The 19944-nt window shown below is 49.0% G+C and overlaps 7 protein-coding genes across 8 annotated transcripts; 2 read left to right on the forward strand and 5 right to left on the reverse strand.

The window, feature by feature from the left end:
• Positions 1-4987: 4987 nt before the first annotated feature.
• Positions 4988-17685, forward strand: LOC6897143 (putative mediator of RNA polymerase II transcription subunit 17). Of its 2 annotated transcripts, XM_033385960.1 has the most exons (3): positions 4988-5096; positions 5161-5649; positions 17189-17685. In XM_033385960.1, the coding sequence occupies exons 1-3, from the start codon at positions 5082-5084 to the stop codon at positions 17672-17674; spliced, it is 990 nt and encodes a 329-aa protein (XP_033241851.1). In that variant the 5' UTR covers positions 4988-5081; the 3' UTR covers positions 17675-17685. The 2 variants fall into 2 exon arrangements, with proteins under 2 accessions (XP_033241851.1, XP_002137323.4); XM_002137287.4 differs by lacking the exon at positions 17189-17685 and having other exon boundaries at positions 5161-6161.
• On the reverse strand, positions 6706-7649 carry TwdlP (TweedleP). Its single transcript, XM_001358401.4, has one exon. It carries the CDS (start codon positions 7457-7459, stop codon positions 6782-6784), a length of 678 nt encoding a protein of 225 aa, XP_001358438.2. The 5' UTR covers positions 7460-7649; the 3' UTR covers positions 6706-6781.
• LOC6897144 (glycine, alanine and asparagine-rich protein-like) lies at positions 8618-9862 on the reverse strand. Its single transcript, XM_002137288.4, has 2 exons — positions 9696-9862; positions 8618-9613 (listed from the first exon to the last, which is right to left on the reverse strand). The coding sequence occupies exons 1-2, from the start codon at positions 9708-9710 to the stop codon at positions 8747-8749; spliced, it is 882 nt and encodes a 293-aa protein (XP_002137324.2). The 5' UTR covers positions 9711-9862; the 3' UTR covers positions 8618-8746.
• On the reverse strand, positions 10929-12106 carry LOC6897145 (keratin, type I cytoskeletal 13-like). Its single transcript, XM_002137289.4, has 2 exons — positions 12008-12106; positions 10929-11903 (listed from the first exon to the last, which is right to left on the reverse strand). Exons 1-2 carry the CDS (start codon positions 12020-12022, stop codon positions 11025-11027), a joined length of 894 nt encoding a protein of 297 aa, XP_002137325.3. The 5' UTR covers positions 12023-12106; the 3' UTR covers positions 10929-11024.
• TwdlO (TweedleO) lies at positions 12384-13217 on the reverse strand. Its single transcript, XM_001358402.4, has one exon. It carries the CDS (start codon positions 13170-13172, stop codon positions 12480-12482), a length of 693 nt encoding a protein of 230 aa, XP_001358439.1. The 5' UTR covers positions 13173-13217; the 3' UTR covers positions 12384-12479.
• Positions 14515-15476, reverse strand: LOC6897146 (uncharacterized). The gene is made up of 2 exons (XM_033377038.1): positions 15205-15476; positions 14515-15138 (listed from the first exon to the last, which is right to left on the reverse strand). Exons 1-2 carry the CDS (start codon positions 15346-15348, stop codon positions 14515-14517), a joined length of 768 nt encoding a protein of 255 aa, XP_033232929.1. The 5' UTR covers positions 15349-15476.
• Positions 17686-18685: 1000 nt separating the features above from the next.
• On the forward strand, positions 18686-19787 carry TwdlN (TweedleN). The gene has a single exon (XM_001358397.4). It carries the CDS (start codon positions 18752-18754, stop codon positions 19679-19681), a length of 930 nt encoding a protein of 309 aa, XP_001358434.2. The 5' UTR covers positions 18686-18751; the 3' UTR covers positions 19682-19787.
• Positions 19788-19944: the final 157 nt, after the last annotated feature.

Below are 19944 nucleotides of genomic sequence, written 5' to 3' on the forward strand. Positions count from 1 at the left end.
CCAAGTTCATAAATTACAAAAGTCTTAGGCCAGGGCTCTGCCTAATGTGGGTCTGTGTGGCATGGACTGTGGCTGGCACGTGCAACTAGTTTGCTGATTGATTAAACCACGCAAGCATCCCACCAGCAACTTGAAACGGCATCAACTACAAGCCAGGGAACGTTCCAGGAATTGTTATTAGATCGTTTGCTAGTTTTCCCCATTCCCATACACTTCGAAACGGTTGTCCTGGTACTGGAGCTGGTGCTGATGTGGATGTTGATTTCGGGGCTGAAGCTGATGGTGATGCTGATCTGACGTGGACGGCACACGTGCTAAAGTCACTTTTAACGGAAAAACTCGGCACCACTTAACACGGTCCCAGCTCCAGACGGGAGTTCCATCCAGCCCAGAACGTAACCCCATGTTCATTGACTCAGACGTGACAAGTGCGGGCAATGGGCGATATCCAGAGCCAGATACCCTGACAAGGGACTGCGCCTCATTGTCATGTGTAACGCGTAAATGGGGCGCTGGGCGGGGCTAGTGATGAGTGGCAGCCAGGAATAACCAATACGACAGCCTCGGGCAAGGTCGCTGATTAAAGCGCATGGGCATCAAGTATACGCACTGTGTACTCTCGTTATCACTCTCACTCTCATTTTAGTACTTAAAGTCGAGCATAAGCATGCCATACCATAAAATCAAATACCAAACGGGCTGACGAAATTACTTGCAGAAATATTTAACAACTCAAGTGAGAGCATGCTAAAAATCCAGATTGTTGTCAACAGGCAAACACTCGAGGACATTGTGGAAACATTAGATGCTTCATCCTCTTCCTGGTAGTCCTTAAAAACGTAACAAGAATACAATCCACCCACAACACCCCATGGCTTAATTGTGAAAATATATTTAACGCAATTGCCAGTGTTTAAAAGAAGGCAGAGCTAGGCAAATATTTGGGAATTTATGTTGACATATTTCCCACAGCCTTACGACTAACTCTACGGGGTGCATCCCTCTGCTGTAGCTAGCCATGAAGCATGTTAATTCCATAATGGTTTGATGACAAAGCTTTCCGCTTGACCACTGCAGACGCGGCCGAGTTCTTCTGCTGTGCTGTGCGGCGGGCATTCATTAGAAATGCAAATCAGCCTGGCGACATCTTCAAGTTCAAGTTGGCAATAAATTTCGTGGTGCGTTGCGGGTGTGCGTGCGCGAGCTCTGGGGGAAAGGCCAGGCAAACCAGGTGACAGTGGTGCCAACCAGTTTCCAGTGTCTATACGGGCAACCCGTTTCTGGCCCGGGGCCAACCGTCTGCGCGTTCGTTCGGTCTGGCTTATATAGCCCAATGGTGCGTCCGACGTTCTGCAGATCCAGAGCCAGCCGCCGCCAACCTCCCTGCTTAATTGTTAGTGCTCTCTTTATGGCTTTCATTACGTATACGCAGTGTTGCGCCAAATTTATGTCAACCAGCGAGACGCGAATGGGCGCACACTATGTGCATCTGTGTGTTTTATTTTCTAATAACTCTCTTAGTGTGGGTGTGTGCCTGTTTGGATGAATGCTTGTGTATTTGTAATTAGTGTTTTGTATTGTACGTTTATTATTCATATTAAAAGCCGTTGCCGTTGCCAGTCGCTGCTTAATAAATGAAACGACAATTCGCACTTGGAAAATCCACTGTCTCGTAAAGCGTCCGTCCTTACGTGAAAAATGTTTTGAAAAAGCCGGCAACCGGGACATAATGCCAGCATTAACAAGAGGCATGCTTGCAATTAAAATAAAAAGCAAAGCTCAAGTGTCGTCGACAATATGCACTACATACACGTATACGAGCACTGTGTCTTGAGCTACATCAGGGCTTAAGACGCGTACTTAGGAGGACTCGAAAATAATTCATTGCCTCCCTGTGGGCGGCCACAATAATCCTGGAATTTATTCTTTTGTTTCTTGTTCGTACCCGCTACTTCTGAAGGTAGAAGCAGAACATTCTCAAATGTTTATTCTGGGAGCACTTCCAAGAATCAGGGCATTTCCTATTCCCATCAATTCGGGTGCCAATTTGCCAGAGTGCAGTAATCTGCTTTCTGCTTTCTGCTCATTTTTTTAATAAATAATCTGGGGCTGAAAAACAAACCGAAATAATCAAAGACTGTCGTCGTTGCCGTTTGATTGTCAATACAAAACGTTTTGAACGCTAACACAATTTGCTAAACAAATTGGCCCAATCGGCGAAATTTGATTTGATTTGATTTATTCCTTTCAGCACTCTCGGCCAGTTATTAAAATCGTGCCTCTATTCGCGCTCGCTTTCAGTTTAGTTTAGTTTCAGTTTCAGTTTCCGTTTTTTATTTTAGCTAGTGTTGGTTTTTTTCGCATGCAATAATTGCTATCCTATCCGATATTTGCATATCAAATTTAATAAATTTGCATATTTTTTTTTCTGCAGACACCGACACCGGCCAATTTTATGGCTAACTGGCAGCTGGCTGTTTTTTTTTTTGTTTCTTTAGCGAAACAGTTTTTGTTGCCTTTTTTGGTGCGGTATGCGGAAATATTTTTTCAAATAGAATCGAAAGAATGGCGGACAGCTCGTAAAATGTTCTTAAAAGGCAGCCGCTCAAACATTTCTGCAAAAGAAAGGCAAGAAGCAAACAAACTAGTCAGACCAGTATGAGTATCGTATCAAAAAGTGCAAATTATTGTACATAAACCTTCTGATTTAAGGAACTTACTAATGCTCCTATTTATGATGTGAAATGACAGTTTCGTTTTAGTGGTTTTTGCACCTGAAAGACCCCGCCCCGGTTTGACAGCTATTATGCCATATAATTTAGGTATGCTCTTTCGGACTTTACCCGATATTGTTTGTTTTTTCGCTACAATGGCAATAAAATAATATAGGGGGTAGGCTTATTGTTCAGAAGAAAGGGGGAAAAAAACATCAACAACTGTGACAGATTTTGTAAATAGATCGATTGACCCCAAAGGGCATTTGCATAAAGCGCTGTCCGGTCTCCGGACGCCGGAGTTCCCTCCCGGAGCTGGGTCGGTTTTTATTTATTTATTGATACGACAACGTTGTCCGACCGCTATTATCGGCTGACTTTGTGGGGGACTGGAGGGAGAGGTCTGGTCTCTGCGCTCCGCCGTCTTTTTGAATCTTATCCATTTTTATGTCGCCGCTGCGTGCATCTTTTATGTGCGTGTGGCGCCCGAGACCTTGAAATTGTGGCTGGTTTGTTTTATTAGGTTTACATTTGTTTAGTTTGCATATGACATTGCCACCAGCGACATGGAGAGTGGCAGAGCAGCCACAGAGCAGCAGAGAATCCGGCCATTGGTCGATCAGCAACAGTTGGATCCGATTCGAGTCGATTGGACCGGGTTGGGTTGGGTTTCGGTGGGGCCCACATACAAAGACAAGACAAATTGTTTTTGACTTCGACTGTGAATCTTGATTAGATTCCGATGAGCACGCTCCAACTCCGCTGCGATGGGAGACCTAGAAAGATATAGAACGAAAGATGCGCTGTGACCTCATGGATGACTCGGCATAGACCATAGGCCTGCTCCATGACCCCCATCTTCGGGTTACTCATAGCTATAGTTATCCATGATATCAATCATTTGATCTTAGTCATAAGCCCGACTGGCAGTCACAGATTTCGCTATTGATTTGCAAATCTATGCGTCTATCTTAAATATGGATCTTGGGTATTTCTCTGCCGAAACTCTTTAATTATGCAAATCGAATCAGTTTTCAGCACAATGTTGTTGCTATTTCGCTCCTTCTACACCCGAAATTTTTGTGTATCAATACGCAAAAGCAATAATTTTTATGATATCAATAAACCATGATGAAAAACGTGATAATCGCTGATCAGATTAAATGGTCGCCTGGCGCCAGCTGATTACCGCCGGATGGCTATGGCTCTAGGCGATGCTGGTCAACAGTAAAAAACCTCAAGGTCGCAACGGTTGTTAACTTTATGGCTTCTATTTGGCCGAGCAGAGCACCGTGTTTTTGCTACAGGTTAAATGGATGAGATGACGGCACGGACGGGTGGACAGATCGATGGATTGATGGATGAATGAACGGATGGGCAAAAAAGGCTGGCGAAAATTGATTTCAGCCATTGTTTCCCCTCTCCCTCCCCCCACCAGCAGCCTGCATTCCAACCAATGTAACTTGATAAGCTTTGTTTGGCTATCGGAAAGACCATACAGCGAAAGAAGAGCCAGTTCCAAATACTGAATACCGAATATCAAATACCAAATGCCGAATACCAAACCGTCGACGTCGACGGACGCAATAATCGTTTGGGAATTCCCAGCTAGAAATATGTGGTTGAACAAACTAAAAAGTGTAGAAAAACCGAGCCGGTCGTCTCGTACAACTCGTTTTTTGATGCTCCGCCAAATGTTTTAGCATATAAAATATGAAGAAAAACATTTCTTTTATTGAAAGCATGACCATTTATAGTGGCTTTTGCTAAACAAGTTTGGTGCTCCGCGCGGCTCTGCTCTGCTCTCCTCTGCTGATGACCAGAGCCTGCCTGCCCTGATGCGATGCGATGCGGTGCTGGTCTATCGATTTACAATCTGAGCGACCGCCAAAGGTTGTCGTATTAATGCGACTCACTCTTGGGCTATGGTTAGGGCTAGTGCTGCTTGTAGTTGGCTCAGACACTGGAAAATTATCATAATGGCGGCAGCAACATTTGCAAGAATAGGGTGACAAGATAGCACTGCGCTTTGTCCGCAGCGATGGCGCCATTGTTTTATCGCTTTGGCGTCTCTGTCGAAGGTGGACAGCCATTCGAGAGACAAAGGCAGCGGCAGAAGAAGCTACTGCAAAATGCTCCAAGCCCAAGCCGAGCGGAGCCGATCGGCAGCGGCTGAGGAAACAGCAGCAACAGCAACAACGACATGGCCAGAGCCCAGAGCAGCCTCCGTGGCCACGGCAAAAGTCTGCATGAACTTGAGCGCAGTCTAGTGACACCGATCGGTGGTTTTCGTATAAATACTGGACCTTTCGGTGATGCAAACGTCAGACACAACTCAGTGGTCGAAGTCAAAGAACTAAATTCAAAATGCGTGCATTCATTGTAAGTATCCAGGACAGCCCCCAAAGGATATCCAAGGATTACACTGACGTTCTTTTCTCCATAGGTTATGTGCTTGGTGGCAGTCGCCTGCGCCGATAAGCTCGGCTACAACTACCAGCCCGTGGGACACTCCAACTCCGGCCTGTCCTTCGCTCCTGGTAGCGGAAGCATTGGCGGTGGCAGCATCGGCGGTGGCAGCATCGGCGGTGGCAGCATCGGCGGCGGCAGCATTGGCGGTGGCAGCATTGGCGGCGGCAGCATTGGCGGCGGCAGCATTGGAGGTGGACTTGGAGGACTTGGAGGAATTGGAGGTGGTCTCGGAGGTGGCAGCATTGGTGGCGGATCCCTGGGCGGTGGCAGCATCGGTGGTGGCAGCCTCGGTGGTCTGGGCGGCCTTGGTGGCCAGTCCGGCGATTCTCTCAGCGCTCCCGTCTCCTACAACGCCCCTGCCCCAGCTGCCGAGCTTGAGAAGGAGTTCTTCACTTTCAGCGCCAACGAACAGGACTTCGATGAGCCCCAAGCTTTGGAACGCGTCTCTAGCTCTTTGAACAAGGCTCTGCGCGTCGTCTTCATCAAGGGACCCGAGAACCGTGGTCTGGAGAACGCTGCCCTGGCCCTGGCCAAGCAGGCTGCCCAGCAGGAGACCGCCATCTATGTCCTGAACAAGCAGGCCGATATCGGAGATCTGGCCAACAAGCTGAATGCCATCCGCAGCAACAACAACAACAAGCCCGAGGTGCACTTCGTCAAGTACCGCACTCCCGAGGACGCTGCCAACGCCCAGCGCGCCATCCAGGGTCAGTACGATCAGCTCGGTGGATCTTCCCAGGCTCACAACGGTGGTGTTGCTCCCGTCCTGAACTTCGCCTCGGCGGGACCAGTTCGTCAGGCTACCGCCCAGAACCCCGACAACTCCTACCTGCCCAGCTCCGTCTTCCGTCGCGTCTAAGTTGCTCGTTTGATTCTGAAATTCTGAATCGAAAACGCCAGCGATCTTTGACTGATTTTAAATCCTAGTTATTGTTGACTAATGAATAAATAAATTCCAATTTTTACATTTAAAAACTAATGTTTTTTTAAATCATGTTTGGTGGTTCTCCGATTCTGATGGATCATTAGCAGCATTGCATTATTGCCAAAAGATTCCAATTGTAAGGAATCAAATGCTATCCGTAAGAGCTTTATAGCATTCATTCAAACCAAATTATCGAAAAATAATATGGACCTTTTGTTTAAAGTAGTATGCCTATGAGAGGGAGAACTAAAATATAAAATATTTAAATTAAATAAATTTCCTACAAATTGAATATGTTATATTATTTTAAAATGTTTTATATTTCGATTAAATATGGGTCGTAATAAAAACACTTTTGAATACACCTATGCTTAAATCAATGTGAATGCTATTTAATTTCACTTTTTTTTTTAATTAAAAAAAAAATATTTCATTTAAATATTGGTTGGTTTTTTGTTTCTATGACATTTTTTTCTGAGTGAAGATATGACGGATGTGTGAAGTCTTTTCTAGGTTCCAGTCTTTTTACTGGTCGGGTCTTTGAAAGCCTTTAAAATATTGACTTTAGTCAAAAGTAGATACAACACAATATAGTTTAAAATTAAAAACAAAACTCTATGATTTTTTATTCGAAAGTAACCTATAACAAATGGATCGACTAGAAAGCTTTTCAGTGGCGCAGGCGATTGATGATCGAGGCGGGAAGGTAGTCGCTGTTGGGCGCTTGAACCTGACCAACACGGACTGGAGCAGGAGCACGGGAGGCAAAGTTCAGGGCTTTGGCGACTCCTCCGTTGATGGACTGCGAGGATCCACCCAGGTTGTCGTACTGCGACTGGATGGCGCGCTGGGCGTTGGCAGCGTCCTCGGGAGTGCGGTACTTGACGAAGTGCACCTCGGGCTTCTGGTTGGCGTTCTGGCGAACGGCATTGAACTTGTTGGCCAGCTCGTTGATGTCCGTTTGCTTGTTCAGGACATAGATGGCGGTCCTCTGCTCGGCAGCCTGCTTGGCCAAGGCGAGGACAGCGTTCTCGTAGCCGCGGTTCTCGGGTCCCTTGATGAAGATGACGCGCACGCTCTTCTTCAGAGAGGCGGCGATCTTTCTCTGGGCATCGGGATCCTCAAAGTCAGCCTCGTTGGCGTAGAAGCTGTAGAACTCCTTGGTCACTCCGGCCTGGGGAGCGGCATTATAGCTGACTGGGCCTCCTAGTCCCTTGCTGACTCCGACAATGCCACTGCCAATGCCGCCACCGATAGCTCCACCGCTGGTTCCCTGTCCGTAGTTGTAGCCGGACAAGCGTCCGGCACTGGCGGCCGCCACAAAGCATAAGATGATAAATGCACGCATTCTGATGTTGTCCTATCGCTGCCGAACTGTTCTAATAGAATGCGGGATGTATCTTTATTAACTAGCTTTTATACCGCCAACGCGAAGACGGTTAAAATTAGACCAGAAAATCTGGTCGAATTGAGCCGTCTCATAGCGTCGCGTCGGAGCTGAGCAGCGTTCCCGTCGCTTCTGGCCCGCTGGACTGCTGGACCGCTGACGATCATCGATCTCCGAGCTCGACTCGTGAATGGCCAATGGCCATCGGGTTTTCGGAATGCTGTTAATCTGCTAACATAATTTCGCTCTTAACACATTTAACACATTGTTTTGAGCAGAGGGCCAGCTTCAATCGCGCCGCCATTTGCCCGAATGCGGTTCCGAGTGCAGGTCCAATTCCGATTCCGATTTCGATTCCGAGTCCGTGTACGAGTCCAGTCCCCGAGCTGGTGCGATCGACGATCGTTTTCCGAGCGGTGATTGGATAGCCGTGATTCACCCATAATTGGCTTATAATTTATGCATAAGACAGAGATCGGCGCTCACGCAATATGTTTGAATATGTATACAGAACCGCTTATTTGTTAATGATTTCAACAAAAAAGTGATCGTCAGCTTAATAAAATTAATGATTAGATTTTTGTTTTTATGGCTAATCAGGTTTCGATCGAGCATAAATCTTCTTTGTCTTCGTATGTGGGTTGCACTTGAGATTCCTTTCTAATTGTACCTGACACACGGCGGGGCCACACTCAAAAACCAGGTCACCTAACTGTTGTTGGCAGCTCGGAGACCTTGAGCTGTCACCAGCGGGGAATTAGTCAAGCCACTAACTGGGAGAACGAAATTAATGTTTCCCCGGCGCCTAGGTGGGCGGAGATCCGTGAGTAATCTTGTAGCTAATTTGTTCGGATCGACAGGAAAGGAATTTGTCAAAAGCGTTTAGCGGAAAGTGAATCGTATACTTCTAACAAGAAACCTGTCTATATATGAACGTTTGAGTATATTCTAGTTCAAACTAATTCAATCTATTTATAGTTTGAATGGCATTGTCTATATTTGCCGCATCCGTTAGCAAACAAGATCACGAAGCTGACTTTATTGTATCATAAAATTCTGAGCAGATATCCGCCATAAAACGGCACTTAGCCAAACATTAAAAGAACACCTTTGTCTGAATTTTCGGGGTCAAATATAAATCTCAAATTTATTCGGGTAATTATGCATTAGTCAACAATTTGTAACAAGAAGAGTCGGTAGTGAAGTTTCTTCAGTCGGTTCACACTTAAGCTATGTCCAGGAATCCATTTAGAAACGCAGACGACGGAAGACCGAAGTTGGCAGGTAGGAGTTGTCGGGGCTCTGGGCAGTAGCCTGACGCACTGGACCAGCGGAGGCGAAGTTCAGGGCTGGGGCAACACCACCATCGGTGGCCGAGGAGGTGCCACCGAGCTGATCGTACTGCGACTGGATGGCGCGCTGGGCGTTGGCAGCGTCCTCGGGAGTGCGGTACTTGACGAAGTGCACCTCGGGCTTGTTGTTGTTGTTGCTGCGGATGGCATTCAGCTTGTTGGCCAGATCTCCGATATCGGCCTGCTTGTTCAGGACATAGATGGCGGTCTCCTGCTGGGCAGCCTGCTTGGCCAGGGCCAGGGCAGCGTTCTCCAGACCACGGTTCTCGGGTCCCTTGATGAAGACCACACGGAGACCCTTGTTGACTGAACCGGCAACGCGCTCCAAAGCCTGGGGCTCATCGAAGTCCTGTTCGTTGGCGCTGAAAGTGAAGAACTCCTTCTCGAGCTCGGCAGTAGGGGCAGGGGCGTTGTAGGAGACGGGTGCGTTCAGAGAATCGCCAGACAGACCACCGAGGCCGCCCAGACCAGAGTCGCCACCAATGAGGCCACCACCGAGGGATCCACCGCCGAGAGATCCTCCTCCGAGGGATCCTCCTCCAAGTCCTCCAAGTCCACCTCCGATGCTGCCACCTCCTAGACCACCTCCGAGCCCTTGAAGTCCACCTCCAATGCTGCCACCGCCGATGCTGCCACCTCCAATGCTGCCGCCGCCGATGCTGCCGCTGCCAGGAGCGAAAGACAGGCCGGAGTTGGAGTGTCCCACGGGCTGGTAGTTGTAGCCGAGCTTATCGGCGCAGGCGACTGCCACCAAACACAAGACCTGTTGCACAGAGAATAAGAGAGGGGTTATCCATGGTCGGGAGTGGGGGCTATCCTGGAGATTTGGCGACTGTGGGACTTACGATGAATGCGCGCATCTTTCAGCTTCGTTTTTGGTTCTTTCAATTCGAGATATGAACTGCTTCTGTCTTTGGATGGGAGCGATCTTTATTATTTATACAAATCCATCTTCGAGGCTGATAAAGACAAAGATACCGCCGCCGCGGCGTCGTCGCTGCACGGAGATCGCTTTGATGCCACTGTGTTTTGCCGCCTACAAAGGTTTTTGCCTCTTTGGTTTTATGGTCGCAATGGAATTTTTGTTGCGTTCGGATGGGCAGAGGCGCTGGAATGGCGCTGCGATCGGGCTGCGGCAGCTGGTGGCTTTGGGTTATTCAAATATTCGAGTTTTTATTCAATAATTTTACAAGAATTAATATTAAATTATAAAATTAATATGTCGCGAGCACATCGGAATGAGTTTATCATGCAGATGGGTCATAATTATGTATTATATAAAATAAATATCTCCCTCAAATTCTTCGGCAAGGCTATCGAGTCGTCTTATGTAGGACATCTGCACTTGGTTTTTCCGATAGACCGACAACCGACAATCGTTTAGTTATCATAATCGATGTCGACACATCTTTATGGTTTTGATTTATGGGCATGACACAAGCTCCATAATTAGGGGGTGCATCTAATGAGGTGTTTCAGACGCCGCCTCTCTGATTTATTTATTGAATCATCCAGCTATTTGTAGTACGAGATTTGCTTGAAATTTTAACGATAATGCTTTGGAATATTATGTTATTTTTTGGGATCATCGACCTCCAAGGACAATCGAAATCTAAAATATTGCAAGACGGAAGAACTCAAATATACTCTTTTCCTGATTATTCTTATACTCAAAAGCCATGAAGAGGAATTTATATAGAACATAGTCTATGGACATGAAACATGAACTCATTTTTTAATACATTTAGCTTCTCATAGAAAGCAACAGAACACAGTTTTAAGTGTAAATAAATCCCTAGAAATATATATTTTTGCTTTGTTAAAATCCCATCATTTTTATTGATAATTTTTTAAGATAACTGTCGGTTATATTTTCCCATATTGGTTTGGGGCTGGAAATATGATTCTTTTGCGATAACAGAAACAGTCAGGAAATCTTCCAAACACTACCATACTGACACCATCTGAAACAGAGCCACTACTGGCATTTCTGCATCTGTCAATACCAACTTCTAGATTCTTTTAAATTGTACTATAGTTTATGTAAATTAATAAAGATTGTGTATATTTTGATTTCAATTTTATTTTATATTTATCAATAAGCTTCAACAATAATTTTTTAACAAAGACCAGAAATAGTTTCGATTGCTCGAAACCATTCAGGAATGCGCTTTTTAGAAACGCAGGCGACGGAAGACCGAAGATGGCAGGTAGGAGTTGTCGGGGCTCTGGGCAGTAGCCTGACGCACTGGACCAGCGGAGGCGAAGTTCAGGGCTGGGGCAACACCACCATCGGTAGCCGAGGAGGTGCCACCGAGCTGATCGTACTGCGACTGAATGGCGCGCTGGGCGTTGGCAGCGTCCTCGGGAGTGCGGTACTTGACGAAGTGCACCTCGGGCTTGTTGTTGTTGTTGCTGCGGATGGCATTCAGCTTGTTGGCCAGATCTCCGATATCGGCCTGCTTGTTCAGGACATAGATGGCGGTCTCCTGCTGGGCAGCCTGCTTGGCCAGTGCCAGGGCAGCGTTCTCCAGACCACGGTTCTCGGGTCCCTTGATGAAGACGACGCGCAGTCCCTTGTTGACTGAACCGGCAACGCGCTCCAAAGCCTGGGGCTCATCGAAGTCCTGTTCGTTGGCGCTGAAAGTGAAGAACTCCTTCTCGAGCTCGGCAGTAGGGGCAGGGGCGTTGTAGGAGACGGGTGCGTTCAGAGAATCGCCAGACAGACCACCGAGGCCGCCCAGACCGGAGTCGCCAATGAGGCCACCGCCGAGGGATCCTCCTCCGAGAGATCCTCCTCCGAGGGATCCTCCTCCAAGTCCTCCAAGTCCACCTCCGATGCTGCCACCTCCTAGACCACCTCCGAGTCCTTGGAGTCCACCTCCGATGCTGCCGCCGCCGATGCTGCCACCGCCGATGCTGCCACCGCCGATGCTACCACCACCAATGCTGCCGCTGCCAGGAGCAAAGGAAAGTCCGGAGTTGGAGTGTCCGACGGGCTGGTAGTTGTAGCCCAGTTTGTCGGCGCAAGCGACTGCGATCAGGCACATAACCTATTGTACGAGTACGTGGGGGCGAGAGTAATCCATTAGTAGGGGCCGTTGCGCTGGAGCTGGAGCTGCAGCTGGCGCTGGCGCTGGTCCTGCCGGAAACTTACAATAAAGGCACGCATCTTGGATTCTGCTGCTTAGGTTCTCTTGGCTTGGAGCACGGTTGGCTTCTGACTGTCTCTGCGGTGGTGGTTATTATTTATACAAATCTGTCTTCGAGGCTGTCAGCGCAGCTTCTCGAAGACAAAGCGATGACGCCGCTAAATGTTTTTTCCGCCTACAAAGTAGGCAGCGCTCGGCCTTTGTGTGCGCTTGGGCCCAGCTCGGAGCAATTCAGCTTTGCATAAATGTTATTATAAGGAAAATCAATAAAAATAAAAAACATGAGCATAAAAATGCAATAACCGCACACAATGCGGCCAGCAATGCTGAACATGGAATGCGACCGCCATATTACACAAGACATAGTCCCATCGACTGGAATTTGGGTTTACATCGTTTTTTTCGTCTTTATTCGTTTAAAAATTGGTACAACTGGGGAAAATATACAACAACAATCAGTGCGGGCGGATACCCTCCTTAACGGACGCGCAGGCGACGCAGGATGTTGGCGGGCAGGTACGAGTTGCTCACGGCACCGGGCGGCGAGTAGTTGCCACCGGACTGACGGGAGGGACCCGCTGGGGCCTGGGAGGCGAAGTTGATGGCGTTGGCAATGCCTCCGTTGATGGACTGAGAGGATCCACCGAGGTTGTCATACTGGCTCTGGATGGCGCGCTGGGCGTTGGCAGCGTCCTCGGGAGTCCGGTACTTGACGAAGTGCACCTCGGGCTTGTTGTTGGCATTCTGGCGTACGGCATTCAGCTTGTTGGCCAGATCTCCGATGTCGGCCTGCTTGTTCAGGACATAGATGGCGGTCCTCTGCTCGGCAGCCTGCTTGGCCAGGGCCAGGGCAGCGTTCTCCAAGCCACGGTTCTCGGGTCCCTTGATGAAGACCACACGGAGACCCTTGTTCACGGAGCCAGCAATCTTCTGGGCGGCAAGAGGATCCTCGAAATCGTTCTCATCAGCCTCGAAGGTGTAGTATTCCTTGTTCAGCTCGCTGGAGGGCGCGTAGTCGTTCCTCTGGTTGCTGGGTGCGGCATCGTAGCTGTCAGAGCCGCCGGAGTAGCTGGGAACATTTTCGGAGGCGGAGCCAGTGTACTGTCCTGCACCGTAGTTGTACTGGGCGCATGCGGCGCCAACCAGGCAGAGAGCGATGAGGAAACGCATTGTCGATGATAGGTAGATTGAGGTGTAGTGAACAGGCAAAGGCCAAGACTGAATCCTGAGGCTGCGGCGCGCACCTTTTATACGGAAGAACCGCAGCGGGATCGGCCTTAGAACAATAGCCGAAATAGCCGAAATGATTCCCGACGGGTTCGTCCATAACTCAACTAGTTTTTTATGCAAAGTGTTGCGCTTATGAAATGATTATGCAAAACTATCTAATTCCTATATAGAGCCGATGCCGATCCAGTCGGCGAACCCCGACTTTCTGCCCAAGTGCAGAGGCGCTTTGGAGGACCGGTTCCCGGCGCCGGGTTCTATTCTCGGCCGATCTGAAAGAGATTGGAATTCGACTGGGAAAATGCTGCAAAACTATCCAACCCGTTTCGAAAAAGTAAGAGTCGGCAATAAATGTTCTCGCGGTCGTTAAAGTCGACAACAATGCGTTGCATTCTAGGAGTTCCGCCTACAAGTCAATAAAATTAACCTACAGATATGCTGATTCCATTGATAGTTTATGAATCTCTGTCTCACCATGAATCGAAAGTGAGTTAGAAATCGAACAAGTTTCTAGTTCTAGTCCGCGGGTGCAAAGTCAAGAAGAATGTTGTCGGAAGAGCTTTTTGAACTCTTCGTTTGGCCACGTATGTGGCTGAAAACTAGTTTCAGATCGGCTGGGGAATTCCACACTAAATAGTCCTCTACATGAGTCCCATCAATAACACATTGCGTCAGTGGGAAACCGACCTCTCCTCATCAGATCACTTCGGTCAGAATGGGACGAAAACTCAAATTACATCATTCAGGCATCATTCTGGCTGAGATTCGTCTCCAAAGCACAACGGTCTATTTATAAAGAAACCAAGTCAGAATTGACATCACCTTGTTAAAATTTTATGATAATATTTTATGCTTTCAATCTTATTAAGTCGTCTTAAATATATATAGATAAATACAGTTCTTTCCGGGCTTCAAGTTTTATTAAGATTATTCAACTTTATGGCAAGAGGTTTTTTTAAAGCATATGTTTAGGAGTCAATTCCTTTTAGACACAAATGATCGTTCGTCTTTGGTTTATGGCTGCGCACAAATAGACGGAAAAAAAGAATAGAATTTAAGAGAATTTAGCCGAATAATATAATAGAATTTATAACCAATATAACACAATTCGAAGGGTTATATGGTATACGAAATTCGAAAGGAACTAACTTTGTTGGATAAACACATTTCAAATGATTATCCTTAGGATTGGCTCTTTGTTCAGAAGAAAAATCATTTTGAAATTCGTATTAAATTTTCATTTATTTAAACAATAATCAACAAATCAACAATTTTTAGTTCCATCTTAGAAGCGGAGACGGCGGAAAATGTTGGCAGGCAAGTAGCTAGCGCCTGGAGCGCTGGCAGAACCACCAATATTTTCATGAGCAGGCGCCGGCTGGGAGGCGAAGTTCAGGGAAGAAGCGACACCACCATCGGTGGACTGGGAGGATCCTCCAAGCTGATCGTACTGTCCTTGAATGGCGCGCTGGGCGTTGGCCGCATCCTCGGGAGTGCGGTACTTCACGAAGTGCACCTCGGGCTTGTTGTTGTTGTTGCTGCGGATGGCATTCAACTTGTTGGCCAGATCTCCGATGTCAGCCTGCTTGTTCAGGACATAGATGGCGGTCTCCTGCTGGGCAGCCTGCTTGGCCAGGGCCAGGGCAGCGTTCTCCAGACCACGGTTCTCGGGTCCCTTGATGAAGACGACTCGCAGGGCCTTGTTCAGGGCGCTAGACACCTTCTCGGAGGCTGCTGGATCGTAGAAATCACCCTCGTCGGCGGTGTAGGTGAAGAACTCCTTCTCCAGCTCAGCTTGGGGTGCGGCGTAGTTGGGGGAACCAGACGAAGAGGCTCCTACGGGACCATCGATCGGTGCGGAGGGTCCAGCTGCAAAGCTGGGAGCATCGTTGCTGGCCAATCCCGATGGCTGGAAGCTGCTCAATCCGGATGGCTGGAAGCTGCTCAATCCGGATGGCTGAAGGCTGGGTCCCGCTTCAAAGCTGGGCGCCTCATTGCTGGCCAGGCCGGACGGCTGGAAGCTGAGTCCGGAGGGGGAGTGAGCCACGGGCTGGTAGTTGTAGCCCAGTTTGTCGGCGCTGGCCAGGGCCACGAGGCAAAGGACGATGAAAGCACGCATTGTGATTGTGGAGTGCGATTTGTGATTTGGTGGATTGGAGATATGATTTGTAACTGCCTTAGTTCCGTGCACTCTGGGCTTTTATAAGTGCAAGATTCAGTTCTTCGATTTGGCAAAATTCGGCGAAATTAATGATCTGAAACAATGGGCGACCACTGCATTATTAATATAAACTCGTATGAATTATGAAGAGTCTAAATTTGCTTTGAAAATGCATAAATAATCTGCTTAAAATACTTTTGTTTTATTATATATATTTTTATGATTTGTCACGCTGCCGTTTTCTGTTGCGGCTGCAGATTTTTGCATAGCTCTGCGATATTAAACCATGTTTTTTTTGGAAGTTTCAATGCAAATTAGATGATGACCAGAACTAGCTGGACCAGAGAGCATCGGGTTGGGGATTGGATCACAGATCACAGATAACAGATAACAGACTGTGATTTCGATTCCGATTGGCAAACCAGATGGCGCCAAGTAGTTTATTAATAGACCAATTATCAGACTGTTTTATTTGTCGTTGACAAGTCGCTGCAGTGCAGTTGTCAATTAGAGGTTAGGCAGAAAGAAGATGGCGGCTATATTTAGCAATGAAGTCGGAGCCGCACTTCCGGCGCGGACGAGCGACTGCGGAAGGTCGCCTCCACCCGCAACATTTGCATAAATCTCAGCATACAAATGGACAAAACACACAAAGCGAACAAAGCCGCTGAAAAAGGCAATAATAATTTCGCGAATCGTTAAAATATTTATTTTTGGCAGCAACAACGCGACTAGGCGCGCCTCATTTGCATGTGAAACGGTCTGCCAAACGTTTTGTTTGCTCGCGGACCAATTGTGGGCGACACTTCTCATCCCGGCCCGCCCCAGGGGGTGCGTTGCGGTGCGGTGCGGAGCGGGGCCGAGGCTCCTCCTACTCAGAGGTGAGTAAGAGGGAATGAAATTGGCCCGAATCGGCTTTACGACTCAGCATACCTTTTTGTAGTTCGATTTTATTGATTTCAACGATAAGGCTATGTGAAGTTGCCAACTTTGGCAAGGTTGAGCCGCGAAGAAGAATAACGAAAATTATTGATTAAAGCAGCACATAAGCATATTGAATTTAATATGAGTTTTATGGCGACAGCCAAAATACTACTCGTATACATGGACATCGCGTCGCTTCTTCCTGCCAAGCCACGTAGCCGACCGACCCTCGCCGAGCGAAATAGCAGTGCAATCGAGTGGATCTCTTGCATATTTTAGCCGCCCGGGCTCCGGCGTATCGACCATAATTAGACCGCTTTATGCAAGAGCTTTTTGCATAAGAGTAAATGCCTCACATAACCATCTGCATAAAAGCCAAAGAACCACCTGCCACCAGCATCACACTCCTCCGCCAATCCGTCAGCTAAACATGCGTCAGTTCTCCCTCATCCTCTGCTTCTGCCTCGCCGCAGTGGCCAGTGCCGACAAACTGGGCTACAACTACCAGCCTGTGGCGCACTCCCCCTCCGGACTCAGCTTCCAGCCATCCGGCCTGGCCAGCAATGAGGCGCCCAGCTTTGCAGCGGGACCCAGCTTCCAGCCATCGGAATCGGGCAGCAATGATGCACCCAGCTTCCAGCCATCCGGATTGAGCAGCTTCCAGCCATCAGGATTGGCCAGCAACGATGCTCCCAGCTTTGCCGCTGGACCCTCCGCACCGATCGATGGTCCCGTAGGAGCCTCTTCGTCTGGTTCCCCCAACTACGCCGCACCCCAAGCTGAACTGGAGAAGGAGTTCTTCACCTACACCGCCGACGAGGGTGACTTCAACGACCCCGCTGCCTCCGAGAAGGTGTCCAGCGCCCTGAACAAGGCTCTGCGCGTCGTCTTCATCAAGGGACCCGAGAACCGTGGTCTGGAGAACGCTGCCCTGGCCCTGGCCAAGCAGGCTGCCCAGCAGGAGACCGCCATCTATGTCCTGAACAAGCAGGCCGACATCGGAGATCTGGCCAACAAGCTGAATGCCATCCGCAGCAACAACAACAACAAGCCCGAGGTGCACTTCGTCAAGTACCGCACTCCCGAGGATGCGGCCAACGCCCAGCGCGCCATCCAAGGACAGTACGATCAGCTTGGAGGATCCTCCCAGTCCACCGATGGTGGTGTTGCCCCAGCCCTGAACTTCGCCTCCAGCGCTCCTGCTCCAGTGGCCGCCCCCGCAGGCGCCGGCATCGCCCAGGGCCCGTTCGTGCCCTCTGGCCTGCCCGAGGCCACTGCTCCAATCTCCTCCTATGTGCCCCCACCGGCGCCGGGAAGCAGCTACCTGCCCGCTAACATTCTGCGCCGCCTGCGATTCTAAGATCCCAGTCCGCTGCCGACATTCCTTTGTTACTGTTTTTCTTATGATACGAAAATAAATTTGTTTGTTAAATCTAAATTGCCAAATAGTTTGCGGATCTACTCAACGAACATTCCTAGACATGGAAATGATACGTATTTGCGAGTTTCGGAATGTCAGTATTTTACGTATTCCGTGTTATAGTCTGTTTCGAACTCCGCTCCACTCCGCAGTCTTGGGCGGCGAGGCGCGCATTTCGTCTGGCAAACGGGTCCGACGGGCTGAATGCTGAATTATGAGTCCGCCGGCTAGGCTGTTTATGAAAATTGCAAATGAGCGGAAATATAACATGTTCTCTGCCGCAGCGTTTTGTATAATCCGGTGTATAACACACGGCTTATCGGGTATCTGTATCTGCCTGCTACTTGGGCCACCTCGTAGCGGAGCCCACGCATTCGGCAAATTGAATCTGCCGCGTCGTTTGACAAATTGCATTAGACGACAGACGACAGCTGACAATGGCCAAGTCCATGGAGGGAGCCAAGCAATTTAAAATTATTAAGCTGGGAAATTAGCCCAAAAGCATTGGTCAGAGCAGAGTCTTACTTTCAATCATCGCGCGGGGCATCATAGCGATTTGCATAACAAAATGAATGAACAAAGGGACCTGGCTACTGCACAGTCGAACAATTTGGAGCTGCTGCCGCCGCCCAGCCCTTTGTGGCTATCGTCGCTGCCTGAGCTACTGATTTGCATAAAGATTCGTTGGATTGTAAGCTGCAAGTTCATCAAATTTTAATCAACACCGTCGCCCCCAACGCCGCCACCGCCAACGACGCCACCGCAACTTCTGCCGCTGCTGCTGCTCGTATTGGTTGTTGTTGTGGCTTCTTGGGCTGCGACTAGGCCAAAATAGACATAGACACCGCCAACAAGAAGAAAAGAAAAACAGGTTGGCCCAAACAATGCGGACCTTATCGTGATCTCTAGCATGATTGTCAAGCGCTTGTTCTGATTGACATCCATGTATATAAATGGCCCACCAGCCACCTCCGACATCATTCTCAATCGAGAGCTCCAAGTAGAACATCAACAAAGATGCGCGCCTTCATCGTCCTGTGCCTCGTGGCCGTCGCCTGCGCCGACAAACTCGGCTACAACTACAAGCCCGTGGGCCACTCCAACTCCGGCCTGTCCTTTGCTCCTGGCAGCGGCAGCATTGGTGGTGGTAGCATCGGCGGTGGTAGCATCGGAGGAGGACTCCAAGGACTCGGAGGAAGCCTGGGAGGCCTAGGAGGTCTGGGAGGCGGCAGCAACTTCGGCAGCCTGGACAGCGGTCTGGGCGGACTTGGTCTTGGATCCTCGGATCTGGGATCCTCTGGCTTTGGCAGCTCTGGTCTGGGATCTTCTGGTCTGGGATCTTCCGGTCTGGGATCTTCCGGTTTGGGATCCTCCGGTCTGGGATCTTCCGGTCTTGGTGGTGGCTTCAGTGGTCCCGTCAGCTACGAAGCTCCCGCTCCATCTGCTGAGCTCAACAAGGAATTCTTCACCTTCTCCGCCAACGAACAGGACTTCGATGAGCCCGAGGCTTTGGAACGCGTCTCTAGCTCTGTGAACAAGGGTCTGCGCGTCGTCTTCATCAAGGGACCCGAGAACCGTGGCTTGGAGAACGCTGCCCTGGCCCTGGCCAAGCAGGCTGCCCAGCAGGAGACCGCCATCTATGTCCTGAACAAGCAGGCCGACATCGGAGATCTGGCCAGCAAGCTGAATGCCATCCGCAGCAACTCGAACAACAAGCCCGAGGTGCACTTCGTCAAGTACCGCACTCCCGAGGATGCGGCCAACGCCCAGCGCGCCATCCAGAGCCAGTACGACCAGTTGGGTGGATCCTCTCAGGCCCATGATGGTGGTGTGGCCAACGCCCTGAACTTCGCCTCCGCGGGACCAGTGCGTCAGGCCCAGGCCCAGATCCCTGAGAACTCGTACCTGCCCTCGTCGGTGCTGCGTCGCCTGCGCTTCCGTTACTAGGAAGGCCATAACCAAAGCTCTTTTCGAGCTCTTCCATCTGCCATTTGTTAGCTCTTGTGTTATCTATTGATTTTTCGAACGCCTCAAATACAATTATACTTTAAACTGAAGCAATCAAGTGTTTTACTATTTAGTTGGGCGCTCTGAACAGTGAGGGATGGGATAAAGTTCGTATGAAGTTGTCAGTGTCAAAAGTGAATGTCGATGGTGGACGCAGATTACTCACTCGGAGCGGATTTGATTGAAAAATTGCAGATTTCGGT

Source organism: Drosophila pseudoobscura, chromosome 2, assembly GCF_009870125.1.
Source record: "Drosophila pseudoobscura strain MV-25-SWS-2005 chromosome 2, UCI_Dpse_MV25, whole genome shotgun sequence".
NCBI classification, from domain to species: Eukaryota; Metazoa; Arthropoda; class Insecta; order Diptera; family Drosophilidae; genus Drosophila; species Drosophila pseudoobscura.

Bases quoted from the DNA above. Each gene is read 5' to 3' on its own strand.
- LOC6897146 (XM_033377038.1), bottom strand. From the start codon at position 15,348: ATGCGTGCTTTCATCGTCCTTTGCCTCGTGGCCCTGGCCAGCGCCGAC. The intron at 15,139-15,204 runs GCGGGACCCAGC...AGCAGCTTCCAG, and splicing joins ATGAGGCGCCCAGCTTTGAA to CCATCGGGATTGGCCAGCAA.
- LOC6897143 (XM_033385960.1), top strand. The intron at 5,650-17,188 runs GCTCTGCGCGTC...GCCCTGAACAAG, and splicing joins TCTCTAGCTCTTTGAACAAG to GCTCTGCGCGTCGTCTTCAT.
- TwdlN (XM_001358397.4), top strand. From the start codon at position 18,752: ATGCGCGCCTTCATCGTCCTGTGCCTCGTGGCCGTCGCCTGCGCCGAC.
- TwdlP (XM_001358401.4), bottom strand. From the start codon at position 7,459: ATGCGTGCATTTATCATCTTATGCTTTGTGGCGGCCGCCAGTGCCGGA.
- TwdlO (XM_001358402.4), bottom strand. From the start codon at position 13,172: ATGCGTTTCCTCATCGCTCTCTGCCTGGTTGGCGCCGCATGCGCCCAG.